General features: G+C 45.7%; 1 protein-coding gene across 1 annotated transcript in view; it reads left to right on the forward strand.

Annotated features, from left to right (window-relative positions):
* The window catches only part of LOC116519457 (potassium channel subfamily T member 1-like), an 86,615-nt gene that overhangs the window by 53,021 nt on the left and 12,989 nt on the right, over positions 1-20,605 (forward strand). Inside the window, 15 exon segments of the mRNA XM_032233323.1 lie at positions 1,214-1,394; position 1,471; positions 2,048-2,211; positions 2,978-3,114; positions 4,034-4,097; positions 5,206-5,218; positions 5,221-5,313; positions 8,220-8,328; positions 9,604-9,753; positions 9,872-10,104; positions 10,825-11,041; positions 16,149-16,254; positions 16,762-16,934; positions 18,695-18,766; positions 19,664-19,798. Of these exon segments, the coding sequence (XP_032089214.1) occupies positions 1,214-1,394; position 1,471; positions 2,048-2,211; positions 2,978-3,114; positions 4,034-4,097; positions 5,206-5,218; positions 5,221-5,313; positions 8,220-8,328; positions 9,604-9,753; positions 9,872-10,104; positions 10,825-11,041; positions 16,149-16,254; positions 16,762-16,934; positions 18,695-18,766; positions 19,664-19,798 (1,848 nt within the window).

Genomic DNA, 20,605 nt, shown 5'->3' on the forward strand with positions numbered 1-20,605 from the left:
AGGCCAAGCCAATTTATCACATAGTTTGAATTTTCCAAATCAGATGGAAACCAGGTCAAGCCAACAATTTAAAACAAATGTCAATAGCTCCATGTTGATTGTTGACCACATCAGTGGTCACCAACTGGTGGTCCAGGAGGAAAATTTTGATGGTCCGCAGAAAAAATTATTGCATTTTTTTATATTGCACTAAATCAGGGGTCCTCAAACTATGGCCCTTGGGCCATATATGTGCAATGAATGCTTGTGTTGTTGCAGAGAGTCTCCCCCTTTGGGGTCTTTTTGTGAGGGTCAGAGGGGGGCAGAAGTTCTAATGTGGGGTCTGCTTCAACTTCCTGGTGGGGGGCTTTGGGCGAAGGCTGGAGGGAAGAGCCGCTGGTGGCGAAGAGTCGGAGGGCTTCGTTCCAGTGGGACGGCATCATGGCCTGGAACTGGCTGACCATCTCAGCCTGCTGAGCCTCCAGGTGCCGGCACCTGGCCTTACACTCCCACAGGTCTTCCCTCTGCTTGGAAAGCCCATGCTCGTAGTCCTCAGAGGTGCTTCTGCTGAGCCTCGTTCTCGGTCAAATCCAATTTGAACTGAGTTGTTTGGCCAACTCTTTCTCCTGGTGGCTGCTTAGCTCCAGCAACTGCTTCCTGTTGGGACCCTAAGGATCCTGGGCGGGCAGGTGAGGAGATGTTGGGAGCAGAGGGATGAGTAGAGGCCGGCGAGGTGCCCCTCGAAGTGAGTGACATCAAGTTGGCCATGCCGACCCAGTCACATGATTAGCTAGCCACACCCATCCAGCCATTCATTAGGCAGATCATATTAGTGGTCTGCGGGATTTAAAATTATGAATTTAGTGGTTCCCTGAGGTCCGAAGGTTGGGGATCCCTGGACTAGATGTTTCCTAGTTGGGTCATGAAACATCTGCAAGAAAACCACCAAGCTCAGAGAGCACTAAGGACCTCACAGGTTCAGTTCTGAGCTACAATATTCTCTCCTATGGACAAAGGAATAAGTAGAAAGCTTACCAAAATATTGGTTCATTGACCACATGCCAAGTGAAGCAATATTAGTTAGCTCCTTGTTCCCAGTTTCAAAATGACTCAAGAACCTTGGATGATGGCCATCCAGCCCACCAAAAGGTGTTGCTCGTCAATGCTGTAAAAGTTTTATGATGAAAACCTGGTTTTACTGCTAGAATCTCATCTTTCCTCCCCTGTGATCTAGAACCTGTGGCATCCAGCATTTAGAAAGGGCCGGTGAGAATCTCTCGCTCTTCAAGTCCTTTTATTTCTGCATCGTCACCTTCTCCACCGTCGGCTACGGAGATGTGACCCCCAAGATCTGGCCTTCTCAGCTGCTGGTGGTGATCATGATATGCGTGGCCCTTGTGGTCTTGCCTCTGCAGGTAAGGTATGACTCTCTGGGGTTCACGATATGGATGGGATGAGCCATAAGTAAGAGGGGCTTTGGAGTGAGGGCAGTGCTGGAGTTCCAACTTGCTAGATCAAAGCAAAAAGCATTGGTATTCCCTCAAAAATGATATATCCCTCCTCCTTCCATCCATAATAGTATGGACTCTGATCAGATCTCCATCACCTCCTGAGCTGGTGGTGGGAGATCTTTCTCCATCAAGAAGAACCTTTAACTGTGAGGCCCCTCTGCCCAGATGCCTGATCTTTCTCCATCAAGGAGAATCCTTGACCACCAAGGCAGCCATGCCCAGATCCCAGATCTTTCTCCATCAAGGAGAACCTTTAACCATCAGGGAACTCTGCCCAGATGCCTCATCTTTCTCCGTCAAGGAGAATTCTTGACCACCAAAGGCAGCCTGCCCAGATCCCAGATCTTTTTCCATCAAGGAGAACCTTTAACCATCAGGGAACTCTGCCCAGATCCCTCATCTTTCTCCGTCAAGGAGAATCCTTGACCACCAAAGGCAGCCTGCCCAGATCCCAGATCTTTCTCCATCAAGGAGAACCTTTAACCACCAGGGAACTCTTCCCATATCCCAGACCCTTGGAGAAGATCTGCTTGCTTGTTTTTTGTTTTTGCCTACAGTTGAAGAGCTGGTGTACCTGTGGATGGAGCGGCAGAAGTCAGGAGGAAATTACAGCCGCCACCGGGCTCAGACGGAGAAGCATGTTGTGCTCTGTGTCAGCTCCCTCAAGATAGATCTGCTGATGGACTTCCTGAACGAGTTCTACGCTCATCCGAGGCTGCAGGTAAAGGTTGGGTGGGCTGTCTTATCGGGAATGTTCTGACCCAGGCTTCCTTAAAAAGCAAGAAGCCGAGTCTTGGTTCCGGCAAAAAACCCCTTTTATTTAGATGACTGTGAATTCCTTCATTCACAGTCTGCAAGGCTCGGCAAACAGCCTTCAGAGGAATGTTTATCCACACGAACCTTATCTCGCTTGGAGAGCTGCCAGATAACTAGTTTCCTAACACAGGGCAAGGCAAAACTTGGCACAGAGTCTCTCATAATCACAAACAGAACTTTACACTCTTGAAATGACCGAAGGAAAGAATTGTTCCCTGCAAAAGCCCCCTCCCCCTTCACTCCTCTTTCCTCTGGGAGGGGCCAATAGTGTGGCAAGAGTTGATACATCCCAACAACTCTCTGACTCTGTTCATCATCTTCTTTTACTGACCCCATAATCCCTTGCAGGGTGGAGTCTGGGCAACTGAATGCAACTGAGTCCTTACTGGCCGGATGCCTTTCCGTCCCCAATGCAGAGTTTTGTTCAGCAGATATATTCCCCTTGTGGCCAGACAGAGAAATATCGCCCCTACCTAAGATTGTGAGGCAAGAGCTCCACCTACAGGCCACCACACCACTCCAAACTCTCTTGACTCAATGCCTAACTAAACATTTTCATTTTGGGTTCTTGGATGAGTAGCCAAACATCTTTCATCTGGTTGGTCCATGATTTAAGCTTGCTAGATACTTTCGACCTAGATGATTGAGTCTTCATTTAACATACCTTTCAGGATTACTACGTGGTCATCCTTTGCCCCACAGAAATGGATATTCAGGTGCGCCGTGTGCTTCAGATCCCATTGTGGTCCCAGCGGGTGATCTACCTCCAGGGATCTGCCCTGAAAGATCAGGACCTCATGAGAGCAAAGTGAGTTTGATTTAGTTTACTGTCATTGCACCTCACACAAACGAAATGAAACGCCGTCTTCAGTGTACATTATAACTCTCAAAATAAAACACAAACACACATCCTTCACATGCGATACAATTGAAATGGGACACCAGATTGTCAGCGTTCCAAGTATCATGCAGAATTAAATCAGAGTCCAAGGCAAAACGATCCTTAAAGTTCCAATTTAATAAGTCAGACATCTTAGCACATCTTTTGAATCCCAATTCTGGAAGTTATCTAGGATTCCCACCCAGTTGAAAGTTCATGATCTTGTCCCCACACCCACAAATCCATCACATGGTCCAATCTTCTTCTTCCACATTGGCATCTGCACCCAGCTGGTTCCGGTCAGGTGCAGAGTGCAGAGACAAAGATGACCTTGGGCTTCTAGAAAAGAATGACAACAACACATTCCACAATTCTACTCCTTTCTATTCCACCCTCCCAATTACTACACTAATGAAACAGCATACTGAAATAAGAGAAACTGTGGCAGGCCAAAGATCGTAAAAGGGATATAACTGCAGGCCTGACACCGATATTGCATTAATATTGCACTATACCTGTGATGGCACGCAAGTCATCACCCCAGTTTAGCTCCACCACGCCAGCGCATTGCACACTTCGTATTGACGTCCCAGGCTCATATGATATCCGTTTTGCAACCTCCTGACAAGCAAAGTCGACAAGGAAGCCAGATTCACTTAGATTCGCTCAACAACGGTGGTACCCGTTTAACAACCACAATGGTTCAAGTTCACAAAGTTGGCGAGAAAAGTCGTAAAATGGGGCCATATTCACTGAACAAGTTTCCCACTTTAAATATGATCTTCCAGGTGTGTTTCTAAGTTAACTTCCCAGGGAGTCAGGGTCATGGAATATTTTGTATTTGCAGGATGGACAATGGGGAAGCTTGCTTCATTCTGAGCAGTCGAAATGAGGTGGACCGCACAGCTGCGGTAAGTCACAACACAAAGTGACAAGAGGATTGAGCCAAGGAGAGGAGAAAGGGGCTTCATCCCCCTTCTTTCCCCATCCCTGACAACATTGGTGAAACTCTGAAGGAAATCCTCAGATGATTCCATTCCATTCCATTCTATTATTCTATTCTATTCTATATTCTATTATTCTGTACTATACTGTGCTGTGCTGTGCTATACTATACTATTCTATTCTATTCTATTCTATTCTATTTTCTATTCTATACTATTTTCTATTATTCTATTCTATTTTCTATTCTTTTATGTTCTATTCTATTCTATTTTATATTCTATTCTACTATGCCATTCCATCTATTCTATTCTATTTTATATTCTATATTCTATATTTTATTCTATGTTATGTTATTCTATTATATATTCTATTTTATGTCCCATTCTATTCTATTATATATTCTATTCTATACTATACTATACTGTGCTATTCTATTCTACTATTCCATTCCATTCTATTCTATTATTCTATTCTATATTCTAATTCTATTCTATTTCTATATTCTATTCCATTCTATTATTCTATTCTATTTCTATTTCTTTCTATTCTATATTCTATTCTATTTCTGTTCTATTCTATTTTCTATTCTATTATTCTATACTATACTATACTATACTATACTATACTATACTATACTATACTATGCTATGCTATGCTATGCTATTCTATTCTATTCTATTCTACTATTCCATTCCATTCTATTCTATTATTCTATTCTATATTCTAATTCTATTCTATTCTATATTCTTTTCTATTCTATATTCTATTCTGTTTTATGTTCTATTCTATTTTCTATTCTATTATTCTATTCTATATTATACTATACTATTATACTATTATTCTATTCTATATTCTATTCTATATTCTCTTATTTTATTCTATATTCCATTTTATTCCATTTCATTCTTATTGTAATGCCATAACAATCAATATATTGCTTATACATTCTCTTGGAAACGGCGGGTTCAAATAATTTGGACCTTTTAAAAAACTTCTTTCCGTGCTCCAGCATAGAATGTGAAAAATTTCCAGGGACCATTTCTAAGTAGGATCTTTGCACTCACTCTTCTGTAGGATCATCAAACCATCCTAGAGCTTGGGCGGTGAAAGATTTTGCTCCCAACTGTCCCCTCTACGTTCAGATTCTGAAGCCGGAGAATAAATTCCACGTCAAGTTTGCAGGTAGGATTTTTCCAGCCATCTGTCCAATGGTTATTAAGATGGATAAATCAAACCCAAAACAAGGGGGGGGGGGGGGGAAAGAATATTTCTGCAGATGGGAAAGGCTGGATGGTATACAACGCGTTTTCATTCCCTTTCTAATCAACACTAGCCAGCAGATTACCAGCTGGGCTATAAAAAAGAAAAATACAATGATTTGTCATCCGCAAACATATAAACTGAGTTTTATATTAACAGCTAGTTAATTTTTCTGGAACATTTATTGAACAGCTTCATTTGCACACACTACCCTGGTTACACGGGTTTTATTTAGCAGTTTAGTATCCTACCACATTTTTAAAAGTTACCTAAAACTTTTAATTTGCAATGGATCTGTTTTCAGCTCCCAGAATCAAGGAAGAGGTCCCTGCTTTGTTTTTTGGTTTAAGATATCCCTCAACTTAATTAAGATAAAGTGAAATAAAATCAGACATTATCGTTTAGGCAGATATATGAAGGGGGAAGAGAGAATGGAGCTGACACAGAGAGAGAGAGACAGAAGGAGAGCCTGGGTCCTCTGTCATCCCTCAGATGGAGAGTCAACAGCCCCATGTCTGGAGGTGGCTGATGAGGAAGAGGAGGAACAGCTGGGTTCAGTGCCTGACATGCAGATGCGCAGAAGGCAGAGGAGAGGACAGCAGTGGAAATCTATGGACCAGTCCTTGGGCTGAAAGAGCCACCACTGCTAGCGAAGCCCCATCCTAGCTCTGGGGATAAAAGGCAGGGGGCGGAGATGAATAGATGTAGCAGAGGAGAGGAGAGCATTGGAATCTATGGGCCGGTCCTTGGGCTGAAAGAGCCACCGCTGCTAGCGAAGCCCATCCTAGCTCTGGGGATAAAAGGCAGGGGGCGGAGATGAATAGATGTGGCAGAGGAGAGGAGAGCAGTGGAAATCTATGGGCCGGTCCTTGGGACGGAAGAGCCACCGCTGCTAGTGAAGCCCCATCCTAGCTCTGGGCATACAAGGCAGGGGGCAGAGATGAATAGATATGGCAGAGGAGAGGAGAGCAGTGGAAATCTATGGGCCAGTCCTTGGGATGGAAGAGCCACCACTGCTAGCGAAGCCCCATCCTAGCTCTGGGGATAAAAGGCAGGGGGCGGAGATGAATAGATATGGCAGAGGAGAGGAGAGCAGTGGAAATCTATGGGCCGGTCCTTGGGACAGAAGAGCCATCGCTGCTAGCGAAGCCCCATCCTAGCTCTGGGCATAAAAGGCAGGGGGTGGAGATGAATAGATATGGCAGAGGAGAGGAGAGCAGTGGAAATCTATGGGCTAGTCCTTGGGACGGAAGAGCCATCGCTGCTAGCGAAGCCCCATCCTAGCTCTGGGCATAAAAGGCAGGGGGTGGAGATGAATAGATATGGCAGAGGAGAGGTGAGCAGTGGAAATCTATGGGCTGGTCCTTGGGACGGAAGAGCCATCGCTGCTAGCGAAGCCCCACCCTAGCTCTGGGGGTAAAAGGCAGGGGGCGGAGATGAATAGATGTAGCAGAGGAGAGGAGGGCATTGGAAATCTATGGGCCGGTCCTTGGGCTGAAAGAGCCACCGCTGCTAGCGAAGCCCCATCCTAGCTCTGGGGATAAAAGGCAGGGGGCGGAGATGAATAGATGTGGCAGAGGAGAGGAGAGCAGTGGAAATCTATGGGCCGGTCCTTGGGACAGAAGAGCCACCGCTGCTAGTGAAGCCTCATCCTAGCTCTGGGCATACAAGGCAGGGGGCAGAGATGAATAGATATGGCAGAGGAGAGGAGAGCAGTGGAAATCTATGGGCCAGTCCTTGGGATGGAAGAGCCACCACTGCTAGCGAAGCCCCATCCTAGCTCTGGGGATAAAAGGCAGGGGGCGGAGATGAATAGATATGGCAGAGGAGAGGAGAGCAGTGGAAATCTATGGGCCGGTCCTTGGGACGGAAGAGCCATCGCTGCTAGCAAAGCCCCATCCTAGCTCTGGGCATACAAGGCAGGGGGTGGAGATGAATAGATATGGCAGAGGAGGGGAGAGCAGTGGAAATCTATGGGCTGGTCCTTGGGACGGAAGAGCCATCGCTGCTAGTGAAGCCCCACCCTAGCTCTGGGGATAAAAGGCAGGGGGTGGAGATGAATAGATATGGCAGAGGAGAGGAGAGCAGTGGAAATCTATGGGCCGGTCCTTGGGACGGAAGAGCCACCACTGCTAGCGAAGCCCCACCCTAGCTCTGGGGATAAAAGGCAGGGGGCGGAGATGAATAGATGTGGCAGAGGAGAGGAGAGCAGTGGAAATCTATGGGCCGGTCCTTGGGATGGAAGAGCCACCGCTCCTAGTGAAGCCCCATCCTAGCTCTGGGCATACAAGGCAGGGGGCAGAGATGAATAGATGTGGCAGAGGAGAGGAGAGCAGTGGAAATCTATGGGCCAGTCCTTGGGATGGAAGAGCCACCACTGCTAGCGAAGCCCCATCCTAGCTCTGGGGATAAAAGGCAGGGGGCGGAGATGAATAGATGTGGCAGAGGAGAGGAGAGCAGTGGAAATCTATGGGCCGGTCCTTGGGACGGAAGAGCCACCGCTGCTAGCGAAACTCCATCCTAGCTCTGGGCATACAAGGCAGGGGGCAGAGATGAATAGATGTGGCAATCAACTGTTCATCTCCCTGCCAGAGGGACTTGTTAGTCTATGGCGGCGTTCCTAATGAAGGAATATTTACTTCAAAGGGTTTGGGGAGCTGGGTCAGAGCTAAGTCAAAATTTACAAAATGCAAACCCCTGAAAGTGTCACACCTTGAAAGTGATAAAGGCATCTTTTTTTTAAAAAAAAGTACTTACAAATCCACTTGTCAAAGAGATCCTTAAAACGATGCTTCAGAATATGAAAGGACCTGTTGTTGTTTTTTTAGATCACGTGGTGTGCGAAGAGGAGTGCAAATTCGCCATGCTGGCCCTGAATTGTGTCTGCCCAGCTACCTCTACTCTTATCACCCTTCTCGTCCATACCTCCAGAGGGCAGTAAGTAGTTAAAAACTGTGACGGGCCACTTAATTTCTAGCTGGGGCAACATCTGACCCGTACATGTCAAAGAAGTTGAATGTCAGACGGTTAGAAATCAGGAAATCTCGGACGTTCAAACGAGTTATAAAAGTTTATTGCAAGCTGAAGGTCTCTACAAGATTCTGAACTACTAACAATCAAAGCAAATTGGCGGTAGATAAATGGGATGTGGTGGTTCAGTGACTAAGATGCTGAGCTTGTTGATTAGAAAGTTCGGCAGTTCAGCGGTTTGAATCCCTAGCGCCATGTAACGGAGTGAGCTCCCGTGACTTGTCCCAGCTTCTGCCAATTTAGCAGATCGAAAGCACGTTTAAAAAATGCAAGTAGAAAAATAGGAACCACCTTTGGTGGGAAGGGAACAACGTTCCGTGCGCCTTTGCCGTTGAGTCGTGCCAGCCACATGACCACGGAAACGTCTTCGGACAGCGCTGGCTCTTCGGCTTTGAAACAGAGATGATCACCGCCTCCTAGAGTTGGGACGACTAGCGCATATGTGTGAGGGGAACCTTTACCTCTGCCTAAATGTCAAAGGGTGGGCTGAATTTAGATATTTTGTGAGCACAAAGGAATTCATGACTGATAACACATTTGACCCCTCCCTCAGTCTCAGCCTGGCCATCTCTTACATTGTGTTTCTACTTAAGAGAAAGTTATCCATTTTTGGACTGTGATTTTTTTCATGCATGAAACCCAAGACAACTGATACATCTTCCCGTAGGTTCTGTCCTTGCTAAGTCCTTTCTGCTTTCCGTAATACATTTTCTAGAGAGCACTCGGTGAGTTGAGAAAGGGCAAGCGCGCTTCTCCTCCTCCTGTTATTCTGTTTGATTTGAATTTACTTTCCCGTGTGAGAAATTTCTCACGCGAGAAATTTCCTGACAATTAACCATTGGAACAACTTGCCTCCAGAAGTTGTGGGTGCTCCAACACTAGAGGTTTTTAAGAAGAGGTTGGACAACTACTTGTCTGAAATGGTAGAGGGTTTCCATCAGAGGTGGTATTCTACTGGTTCGCCCCGGTTCACCCAAACTAGTAGCGGAAATCACGCGTGGCCACGCCCACCCGCCCCGCCTCTACGGCATCCCATTTAGTCTCTTTTTTAGCCAAAAGGCTCACATTTGCAAACCGATAGGGAAAGTAAGTGAATACCACCTCTGGTTTCCTGCTTGAGCAAGGGGTCAGACTAGAAGGCCGCCAGGCTCCCTTCCAACTCCGTTATTCTCTTACTTCTAGGGAGGGCCAGGAGTCTCCGGAACAATGGCAACGGATGTACGGGCGCTGCTCGGGCAATGAGGTGTACCACATCCGCATGGGCGACAGCAAGTTTTTCATGGAGTATGAAGGGAAGAGCTTCACCTACGCGTCCTTCCATGCTCACAAAAAGTACACGGAAATGCCCGATTTTATTTTTTAATTTGGTCTTTGGGTGGATTTGCCGAGGAGGAGATCCGAAAGGAATATTGGGAGGGTTGGGTTTTACCTTGATCCTTTGCCCTCTCAGATACGGTGTTTGCTTGATGGGCGTGAAAAAGGAGAACAAGAGCATCCTTCTCAACCCGGGACCACGGCACATCATGACTGCATCCGATACATGTTTCTACATCAACATCACCAAGGAGGAGAACTCCGCCTTCATCTTCAAGCAGGAAGAGAAGCAGAAGCAGAAATTTATGGGCAAAGGGATCTACGAGGGACCGTCACGATTGCCAGTCCATAGCATCATCGCTAGCATGGGTGAGCTGCTCTTAAACTTTCCCCAAATGGGTTGGGGTGGAATCTCCAGCCAGCCTGGAGGAGGCATTAAGAGGGGGCTGAGCTCAGAATCCTGACGTGGCAGTAAGCGACACAGAATCCCTGACACCTTTATCTGACCATTCCCAAACGAACGAGGACAATCTGGAGAGGTTCTTCTAACTAGCAATAAAGCTTCTGCTTCAGACCACCCATGGATGGTTCTGGCCAGGGGTGGGATTCAGCTGGTTCTGACCGGTTCGGGTGAACTGGTACTTCCGGTGAGCAGCTGGCCCCGCCCATCCACCTTTGCCCTTTCCCGTCCAATATTTCCCTGCTTTTTAGTTCAGCTGATTCGCATGGTTGCCATGCGTCAGCTGTTTTACTCACTGGCACTGACATAGAAGGTAAGCTTTTTAGCTTAAAATTGGCAGTCTTTGAATGCTGAGCATGCATACAAAGCATGTGTTAGGTACGCCCGTGTGCAAAGCGCACACGTGTGCATTCACCAAATCAGTGGTTGCATCCCACCATTGGTTTTGGTTGCTTGTGCCCAACAGGTGCATTGCAAAATCCCTCTGACTTTCAAAAGCAGTCATCTCCTTCATTGGTTTTCCCGCGAGGGAAAAGACCTTCCTTCACGCCAGCTGGTCTACGAGAACTTCAGACCAGCAAAGCCCCAGGCCGCAGCTGATCTCTCCTCCTCCTTGTTATCCTGACCAGGCACGGTGGCCATGGATCTTCAGAACACCGAATCCCATCCCAATCACAGCTCCAAGTTAACATTGCCATCCGAGAACGGGTCTGGAAAAAGGAGGCCCAGCATCGCCCCAGTTTTGGAGGTGGCGGATGCCTCTTCTCTTCTACCCTGCGACATGCTGAGCGACCAATCCGAGGACGAGGTGACTCAGTCCGATGACGACGTCCTGACTATTATAGAGTGAGTTCTTTCGATCCTCTCCAAGAGGAGCCCAAACGCACCCACATGCTCAAATGCACTGTTGGAAGAAATATCCATCTGGTTCAGTTCCCAAGCCAGGAGGAAGGCACTGGAGACAAAATGGAGGCTGGGGGCTTCTTGGGAGGAGGGTTTAATGGTTGAAGCAGTACCACCAGGCACATGGTTCTGGACAGCTGACCCTATGGAGTTGAGAGTGGGCAGGTATTTATGCCTTCTCTTGGGATTTGCACTTGAGCTTCCTGTTCCTGTGCAAGAACATGCATTCTATTGGTTGTTGTAGTGGTGATAGCTGGCTCTGTAGGTTGTCTGAGCTAGGCTTGGTTGAAGTTTGGACTGCTGATGCAATGAAGGTGCTTGTTGGGCAATTCCTACCATGTTTTCCCCAAAATAAGACAATGTCGTATTTTCTTTTGACTCCCGAAATAAGCACTTGGCCTTATTTTTGGGGAGGTCTTATTATTTTTGAGGTGCAGAAGGCAGCAAGTGTGGTCACCACATGGTTGCTGCTGTGTTGCAATATTTTAGGGAAGGGCTTATTTTTGGGGGAGGGCTTATTTTAGCACATTAGCCTTATTATCCGGGAGGTCTTATTTTAGGGGAAACAGGGTAGTGTGGCTGAGGGTTAATCCTACCATTGTTCAGACCTTGCTGCAGAGAATTTGCTTATGAATAGAACTAGCAATCTCTTTGTCTCTTAAGTGCTGACATCTGCTGAGAGCTATTAAGAAAGGCAGAGCTATTAAGAGCGAGTCTGCTTCCTGCCTCTAAAAAAATTCATGTTTCCAGGGAAATATAATATTCTGCCTTTTTAATATTTCTCAAAATATTTCATTCTTCTAGGAGAGGGCTGGGGGCGAACTTTCTACAGCGTGCAAACACAGCCGCCCACACACCAAGGATGGCATTCTTGTCCACAAACTCTTTTGTCATTTCACTCCACCTCTCCCACACAATGAGTTTGACGCAACTTGAAATTCACGTGTGATAGATATCCTGTTATTTTGCCTTTCTTCTCAATCTTAAAATCCCCGCTTTACGCGTCGATTCTGTTTCATCTTCCATTCTCCTCTTCGTTGTTAACATCTCCGCCGTGTGTTTATTCCGCTTGAAACCTGCAAATGTGCCAAATCTTTTAATCTGTCCATTAATATTTCGATTGTCTTTGAAACGTTTAAAAAAAAAACAACGTGTTTTGATGTGCAAGAGAGCATGTCGTCTCTGCCAAGGTTGTGCTCTGAGCATTAAAAGAGACTCAGTGTGATTCCGGCATTCAGTTCCCCCGTAAGTGCAGCCATGCAAATTTCCTATTATATACCTCCCAGCAGGAGCCTATTTGCATACATTAACCTCCTCTTAATGGTCTATTTCAGCTCTATTTTCCCAGCTCCCACCAGCAGCTGTCAAAAACGGGGAGGCAATCAAGAGTTTATTTGGCTAAGATGGCACAGCAGTACCATCTGGTGGGGAAAAGTGGAACTGCTTTGATACTCTCACATTCTTGAAACGAAGTCAGCTGAAAGGCAGCCCCCTCCTCTCTAAATTTTTCAGATCCAGTCTGCGGGCTGCGAATCGGAGTTCTGTTAAAAGGTGTGTGGGGAACTTGATCAGGGTTGGTGAAGTCCAGTTGAGCAAGACGTCCGTCTACATTTCTGATGTAGTTCACCTGAACATAGGTAGACCTCCTTGCAAGAAGACCAACAAGAAGGATAACGGGAACAGAGGCTAAATCGTATGAGGGAGCTAACCTGTGTAACCTATTGAAGAGAAGGATTGGGTGGGAGACGGGACATGATAACTGTCTCACAGTACTTGAGGGACAGAGTAGAGGGGATTGACTTGTTCTCCAAAGCACCAGAAGGCAAGGCAAGAAGAAGCTTGCTAAGGAGACATCCAACCTAGAAATAAGGAATAATTTCTTGACAATGAGAACAATTAACCAATGGAAGAGTTTGTCTCAGGGATGGGATTCAGCCAGTTTGGAGTGATTCAGGTGAACCGGTAGCTCCGACGATCAGCATGTGATTACCGAACCGGTTATTAAAGTGGCAGGAACACACCACCGGCTTGCCTCCTGGAGTTGTGGGTGCTCCATCATTGGAGGTTTTGACAAATAGACAGATCTGACTGTCTGTCAGGTTTCCGAAAGACGCCCTAATTAATTCATGAGCCTCAAGCCAAGTTTCAAAAGAAATCCAGTCATTTATTAGGAACACCGTTTCGGCAATACCCCATTGCAGTCAGATCTGATCTCATTTTAATTATGGCTGAACTTTACCCCTCTTTCCTCCCTCCCCCCAGTCTGTGCCATCGCCAGCTGCTCTTCTGGTTTCCAGCTCATTTACGCACGCCGGCCAACTGAACTTCACGGTATGCGGGAGTGTCGGAAACCAGAATACAGGTGGCCAGCGCACGCATGCGCATGGGCCAGTTGGTTTTCAAGTTTCCGGGGCTCCGGTACGCATGTTCCGGTTTAGTCACATGGTGCTGAGAAGGCTCGTCCTCCTGCTCGAACAAGAGGTTGGACTAGAAGAATGCCAGCAAGAAGGAGTCTGCAGCTAAACAGGGCTGAGTCATCATTAAAAAGCATAGGGAACTCAAACAATGCTGTGTTGGAAAAGTGTTCCCAATTGCTGCTCCAGTTTCCTCCTTCCCTCCCTACCTGTTGTGGAATCTGGTTTTGATCGGTCCTCCGAGTTGAGGAGTGAAACTTGAGTCACTAGTGGAGAGGAAGAGGAGACGAAAGCAGATGCTCCTTGAAACTTTGCAGTATTTATCTAGTAGTGTCAGGCGGAAGGCTCAATTAAATTGATTTATTGCTACTACTCGTGCCTACACATAGGCATCTTCTCAACTAACAGTTAGTAGCTGCTTGGAGTTAGATAAGGGTCCACAGGAATTCAAGGCAGGTTGGATTTAGTTCATTTGTGGCTCTGTAGGGATTCTGGACTGATCCCTTTTTTAACCCCAACTCAGGTTCTGCAATTGCGTGTCCTACAAGTAGTGATGCAGTGTGTGCTTTCGTTTGGTGAGTTTAATGTCAGAGCTCGGGAGTCCTTTCTGGCCCTTGGAATCTATGTTCTTTGCTGAGGAAAGCATAGACAGGAAGAAAAAGAGGGCTCAAATCTTCATCTCCTTTTTGGGGTTGTAATTTTTTTTATTTTTAAACAAACAAACACAGGCAAAAATAAAACATAAAACCATCTTCCAGTTTCGTACAGTGTGTCGATTGGTTACAAAACTTTTGTGCATCCTCACCACAGTCTTCACTTACACTTTATATAGAATCTCATATTATCAGTCTGGTATACATTACATTAGCAATAGCAATAGCAGTTAGACTTATATATCGCTTCATAGGGCTTTCAGCCCTCTCAAAGCGGTTTACAGAGTCAGCATATCGCCCCCACAGTCTGGGTCCTCATTTCACCCACCTCGGAAGGATGGAAGTCTGAGTCAACCTTGAGCCAGTGAGATTAGAACCGCTGAACTGCAGATAACAGCCAGCTGAAGTGGCCTGCAGTACTGCACCCTAACCACTGCGCCACCTCGGCTCTATATTGCCAAAAGTATTCGCTCACCCGTCCAAGTAATCAGAATCAGGTGTTCCAATCCCTTCCATGGCCACAGGTGTATAAAATCAAGGAACCTAGGCATGCAGGCTGTTTTGACAAACATTGGTGAAAGAATGGGTCGCTCTCGGGAGCTCAGTGAATCCCAGCGTGGAACTGTGATAGGATGCCACCTGCGCAACAAATCCAGTTGTGAGATTTCCTCGCTCCTAAATATTCCACAGTCAACTGTCAGCTGTATTATGAGAACGTGGAAGTGTTTGGGAATGACAGCAACTCAGCCACGAAGTGGTAGGCCCTGTAAACTCATCCAACATCAGTGTGCAACCTCACAAATGCGCTTCTGGAAGAATGGTCAAAAAAACCCATAAACACACTCCTGGACCTTGGGAAAAGCCTTCCCAGAAGAGTTGAAACTGTTATAGCTGCCAAAGGTGGACCAACGTCATATTGAACCCTATGGATTAGGAATGGGAGGTCACTTACAGTAAATTCATAGGCGAGGAAAGGCAGGTGAGCGAATACTTTTGGCAATATAGTGTATATGTATGCAATTATTATCATTGTTAAACATTTATTTGACTATAACTATTATTACTTTCTTTTATGTGAGATATTCTAAATTTTGAATAAATTTATATTACGGCATTTCATTACATCATCCTAAATCCAACCAGTAGTAATACATCTTTATAAAATTCTCTAGTATATTTCACTTCCCTATTTTTTGTCTAAGCATTGCTAAGTTAAGTCCCATATTTTGTAAAATTGTTTATCTTTGGTTACAAAACTTTCGTGCATCCTCTCTCCATAGTCCTCCCTTACAAATTATACAAAATCTCATCTTATCAATCTAGTATATACATATACCTTATTGTTCTGACCCCCTCCTCCGTCCAGTAACGAATGCCGAGACAAGCTTAACTGGAATGTACTTTAATAGCAAGAAAGCAAAACCTCGGTGGCTGAAAGCCAAGCATAACAAACAGATAAGGACCTTGGCAGCAACTCAGACAAACCTTGTCAGCAATCCAGCCTGCCAAGCTAGTTACAAAAGTTCTCCAACTTTTAGTCAATGCGTTGACTTCTGCAAGAGGGGCATGTGCACAAGCAGTCTTTTTATAGTCTGGAGAGGAGCCTAATGACCACCAGCTGAGTGCAATTACCTCCTGTACTTGCACAACTGTTCCTGACGCCTATTAGCTCTTCAGTGCCGGGCATCCTGGAACAACTCACTACTGGCATCCGGATCATTCTCCCTTGTCTCCTCCCCACTGGTCCAAGGCTCAGGTGCCTCCTGGTGGCCAACCAGCCTCTCTGCGCCCTGCTCGGAGTCGGAACCCTGTCCAGGGTCCTCCACATCCTCCAGAGCCGACTCATAGGGCCCCTCGCTGTCGGAGTCTGGTGGCAGCTCCAACGGCACCTGCTGGGCCACAACACATTATTGTCATTGTTAATCATTTATTTGACTGTAATTATTATTACTTCATTTTATGCAAAATCTCCTTTTTTTTAAGGTATGTGAAAGGGTATCCACCCAACTCACCTTACATTGGAAGTTCTCCAACCCTCTGCCATCTTTTACCTGTCAAGGCCCCCTTCTGTTGCTTACGCCTGGACAAGGTAAGAGGCCACTTCCGAAGATCCCCAAGTGGAACGATACAGGTAGCCCTCGACTTACGACCTAAGCCCAAAAATGTAGGCTGCCGGGAGAAATTTACGGTCCCTGTTTTGCGGCTTTCCTCAACACAATTTGTTAACTGAATCACTGCAGTTGTTAAACGAGTCGCCTGGTTCTGAAGTCAACCAGGCTTCCCCGTTTACTTTGCTTGCCGGAAGGGGATCCTGTAACTGCCCTGGGATGCTGCAACCCGTCGTAAAGGTGAGTCAGTTGTCAAGCATCCGAATATAAATCAGATGACTGTGAGGATGCTGCAACGGTGTGTGAAAAAACGGCCAGAAGTCTCTTTTCTCAGTGTTGTTGCGACTTGGGACGGTCACTAATTGAAAGTGATGTAAGTTGAGGACTACCTGTAATTTTTTGGGTCAATTAATATGCATCAATCTTGGGCTAAAAACTGAGCGTAGATCCCAGCCTATTGAAGGACATTTGTGATGCTGTGTTTCCAGGGCTGCAAACACAACAGTTACGAAGACGCGAAGGCCTATGGCTTCAAGAACAAGTTGATCATTGTGTCCGCTGAGACTGCGGGCAACGGCTTGTATAATTTTATTGTCCCTCTCCGGGCGTATTATCGTTCACGGAAGGAGTTGAATCCCATCGTGCTGCTGCTAGACAACAAGCAAGTTTGTTTGTTTGTTTGTTTGTTTGTTTCTTTCTTTCTTTCTTTCTTTCTTTCTTTCTTTCTTTCTTTCTTTCTTCTTTCCTTCCTTTCCCTCTTCTTTCCTCCTTCCCACCCTCCTTTCTCCTCCTTCCTTCCTTACTTTCTTTCTTCCTCCTCCCTCCTTTCTCTCTTCTTCCCTCCATCCTCCTTCCTTTCCCTCCTCCCTTCTTCCCCTCTCCCTCCCTCCCTTCTTTCTTAATTTCTTCCTTCCTTCCTTCTTCCCTTCCTTCTCTCTTCCTCCCTCCACCTCTCCTCCTCCTTCCTTCTTTCCTCCCTCCCTTCTTTCTTCTGTCCTCCCTTCTTCCCCTCTCCCTCCCTCCTTTCTTAATTTCTCTTCCTTCTTTCTTTCTTCTTCCTTTTTCTCTTCCTCCCTCTCTCCCCCCGCTCGCTCCCTCTTCTTTCTTTCTTCCTTCCTTTCTTTTCTTTCTTTCTCTCTCTCTCTCTCTTTCTTTCTTTCTTTCTTTTCCCCAGATGATTTCTCTTGATCACACAGTATGCTGTGTCACTGTTCCATGTTGAAACAACACACCCAGAACATTTATAGCAGAGAACCAGAATGCCAGCAAGGAGGAGTCTGCAGCTGAACAGGGCTGAGTCATCATTAAAAAGCGTAGGGAACTCAAACAATGCTGTGCTGGAAAAGTGTTCCCAATTGCCGCTCCAGTTTCCTCCTTCCCTCCCTACCTCTTGGGGAATTTGGTTTCCATCGGTCCTCCGAGTTGAGGAGTGAAACTTGAGTCACTAGTGGAGAGGAAGAGGAGATGAAAGTAGATGCTCCTTGAAACTTCGCAGTATTTATCTAGTAGTGTCAGGCGGAAGACTCAATTAAATTGATTTATTGCTACTACTCGTGCCTACGCATAGGCATCTTCTCCACTAACAGTTAGTAGCTGCTTGGAGTTAGATAAGGGTCCACAGGAATTCAAGGCAGGTTGGACTTAGTTCCTTTGTGGCTCCGTAGGGATTCTGGGCTGATCCCTTTTTTAAATCCAACTCAGGTTTTGCAATTGTGTGTCCTAGAAGTAGTGATGCAGTGTGTGCTTTCGTTTGGTGAGCTTAATGTCAGGTGTAAGAAACCAGAAAAGACCCCATGGACTGATCAGAATGGTGTTTTTATTGTTGCTTGCCAATAGGCAGGAATCTTGCCAGACTAAACACTTAATTGAGCTCCAGGTTTCCCCACATGACCCTATCTTTGTGCTCAGCAATTGGAGCACAAATGGAAGCTGTTCTGCTTAGCTTACTGCCCCCTATGAAAACTCGGCTACTTGTGGGATGAGAATGATGATCAAAGGTATCCATGATCTATCTTCACTGGAGGATGGGATCCTGCTTCAGTTGAGAATATTGTACCACATTAGATACAATAAATGACTCCTGGAGTTGAGGGGGCTCCATCACTGGAGGCTTTCAAGAAAAGATGGGACAACTATTTCTTCCAGATGGTATGAGGACTCCAACCTGGGCCAGAGGACCTCCAAGGTCCCTTCCAGACCTAGTCTATGAATTAATTCTTGAGGTTCACCTCTGAGGAATGGAGCAGTGATGTATAGACACATCTGTTTAGATGTTTAGGAATGGACTCAACTTTTCCAAAACCAGACAAGATAAATCCATGCTTCAAGAACTTAACAATTAGAAAGAGCACGTTTAGAAAGAAATAAGAACGCTAATGGAGTTGGACCTGATTTTTTTTTTGTCTCTATTTTTTTTTCCAGACCTGACCATCACTTCTTGGAAGCCATCTGTTGTTTTCCAATGGTTTATTATATGGAAGGTACAATTGATAAGTAAGTGTCTTCTTCTTTATCCCAGAACTTTAAAAAAACCATCTTCCGTATGCTTGAAGGTGTAAGAGGTGATCAGGCTGAGCCTGAGGGAGGGGTCAAACATGTCATAAGCCATGAGTCTCTGTGCGCCCACAAGAGAACTAATTGCAGCCCACCTTGAATGTCTTTCTTATCTCCCGCTCGTTTCCCTTGACTGTTAGTTGGTCAGATTCTTGTAGAGAGCTTAAGCTTGCAATAAATCTTTATACTCTTTTGAATTGCCTGAATCTCTGGATTTCTCCAGCGTTTGACTTTGGGCTCGGCCTGGTCATTTCCTACAGAAGCATAAGAATTTAGGAGTTGTGAATATATTTTTTTTACTGCTGATATGCTACATATTGTTTGTTTCCTTCTTTCTCTTCTTCCCATTCCCTTCTTCCTTTATATGGCTTCCCCTTATAAAGTTGTGAACCCCTCTTGGCAGTCACTGCATAACAAATTTCCAGAAGGATATTTTTTTTAATAAAACCCAAATTGCAAAGAATTAAATGCGTGTGTACATGGACAAGTTATTGTCCATGTACACACACAGCCTACAATTCTTTCCTGGGTCAATGTATATATTATTGAAAAGAGCATTGTGTGTCTGAAATTGTGATGATAGATAGATAGATAGATAGATAGATAGATAGATAGATAGATAGATAGATAGATAGATAGATAGATAGATGTAGGTAGGTAGGTAGGTAGGTAGATGATAGATAGATAGATAGATAGATAGATAGATAGATAGATAGATAGATAGATAGATAGATAGACAGATAGATAGATAGATAAATAGATAGATAGATATGAATTCAGCTTAGATGCATGGAAGAATTTGATCTTAATGGTTCCCGGAAAAACATTTTTTTACAGCCTCGATAGTTTGCTGCAATGTGGCATCATTTACGCGGACAATTTGGTGGTGGTGGATAAAGAAAGCACCATGAGTGCGGAGGAAGATTACATGGCAGACGCCAAAACCATTGTCAACGTCCAGACCATGTTCAGGTGAGGAGGCAACAAGAGCTCACAGCATGCAAACATTCTCCCCCCACCCGCCGCCACTAACCAAAGTAGATGGACAGTTCTTCTACGTTCCAAAACTGCTCAGAACTGCTGAGAAGTCGTAGACATCCCATCATGTCCAATTTTCAGAGAGTGCCTGGACAAGTCTTTTTTCCAGAGGTGAATTGCCATTGCCTCCTTCCTAGAGCTCGGAGGAAAGTGGCTGGCCCAAAATCTTTCCAGTTGGGTGATGGTGCCTAAGGTGGGACAAGAATTCACCATCTCCTGCTGATTGGTCCTAAGTCACCCAGCTGGCTTTGTGCCTAAGGCAAGAGTAGAACTCACAAAGTCTCCTGGTGTTTAGCCTGAAGCCTTAACCACTACACCAAAGTGGTTTTCACAGAGAAGGAAGGAAATAAAAGGAAGGAAGGAAGGAAGGAAGGAAGGAGATGGGAAAAGAAAGGGGGGAGGAAAGACACGGGAAGGAAGAAGAGAAGGAAGGAAATGAGGAAGGAGGGAGGGAGGGAGGGAAGTTAACTATTAACCAGTCAGGATCAAACCTCTGGCTGTGGAGGAAAGTGCGGTCCTTGGTACTCACTGAGCTTGGTGATTTCCTTGCTGATATTTCATTACCCAACTAGATAATATCATCAGTGCCAGAAGGGAGTGGGGTTTGTGGAGTAGAGGAGAAGGAGAAAGGGAGAAGGAGGAGGAGATCTTTAGTGCTTTGTGAGCTTCACTGTTACTAAGGTAAAGGTTCCCCTCGCACACCTGTGCTAGTCGTTCCTGACTCTAGGGGGCGGTGCTCAT

The sequence above is a fragment of the Thamnophis elegans genome, chromosome 16, assembly GCF_009769535.1.
Source record: "Thamnophis elegans isolate rThaEle1 chromosome 16, rThaEle1.pri, whole genome shotgun sequence".
Classification (NCBI taxonomy): domain Eukaryota; kingdom Metazoa; phylum Chordata; class Lepidosauria; order Squamata; family Colubridae; genus Thamnophis; species Thamnophis elegans.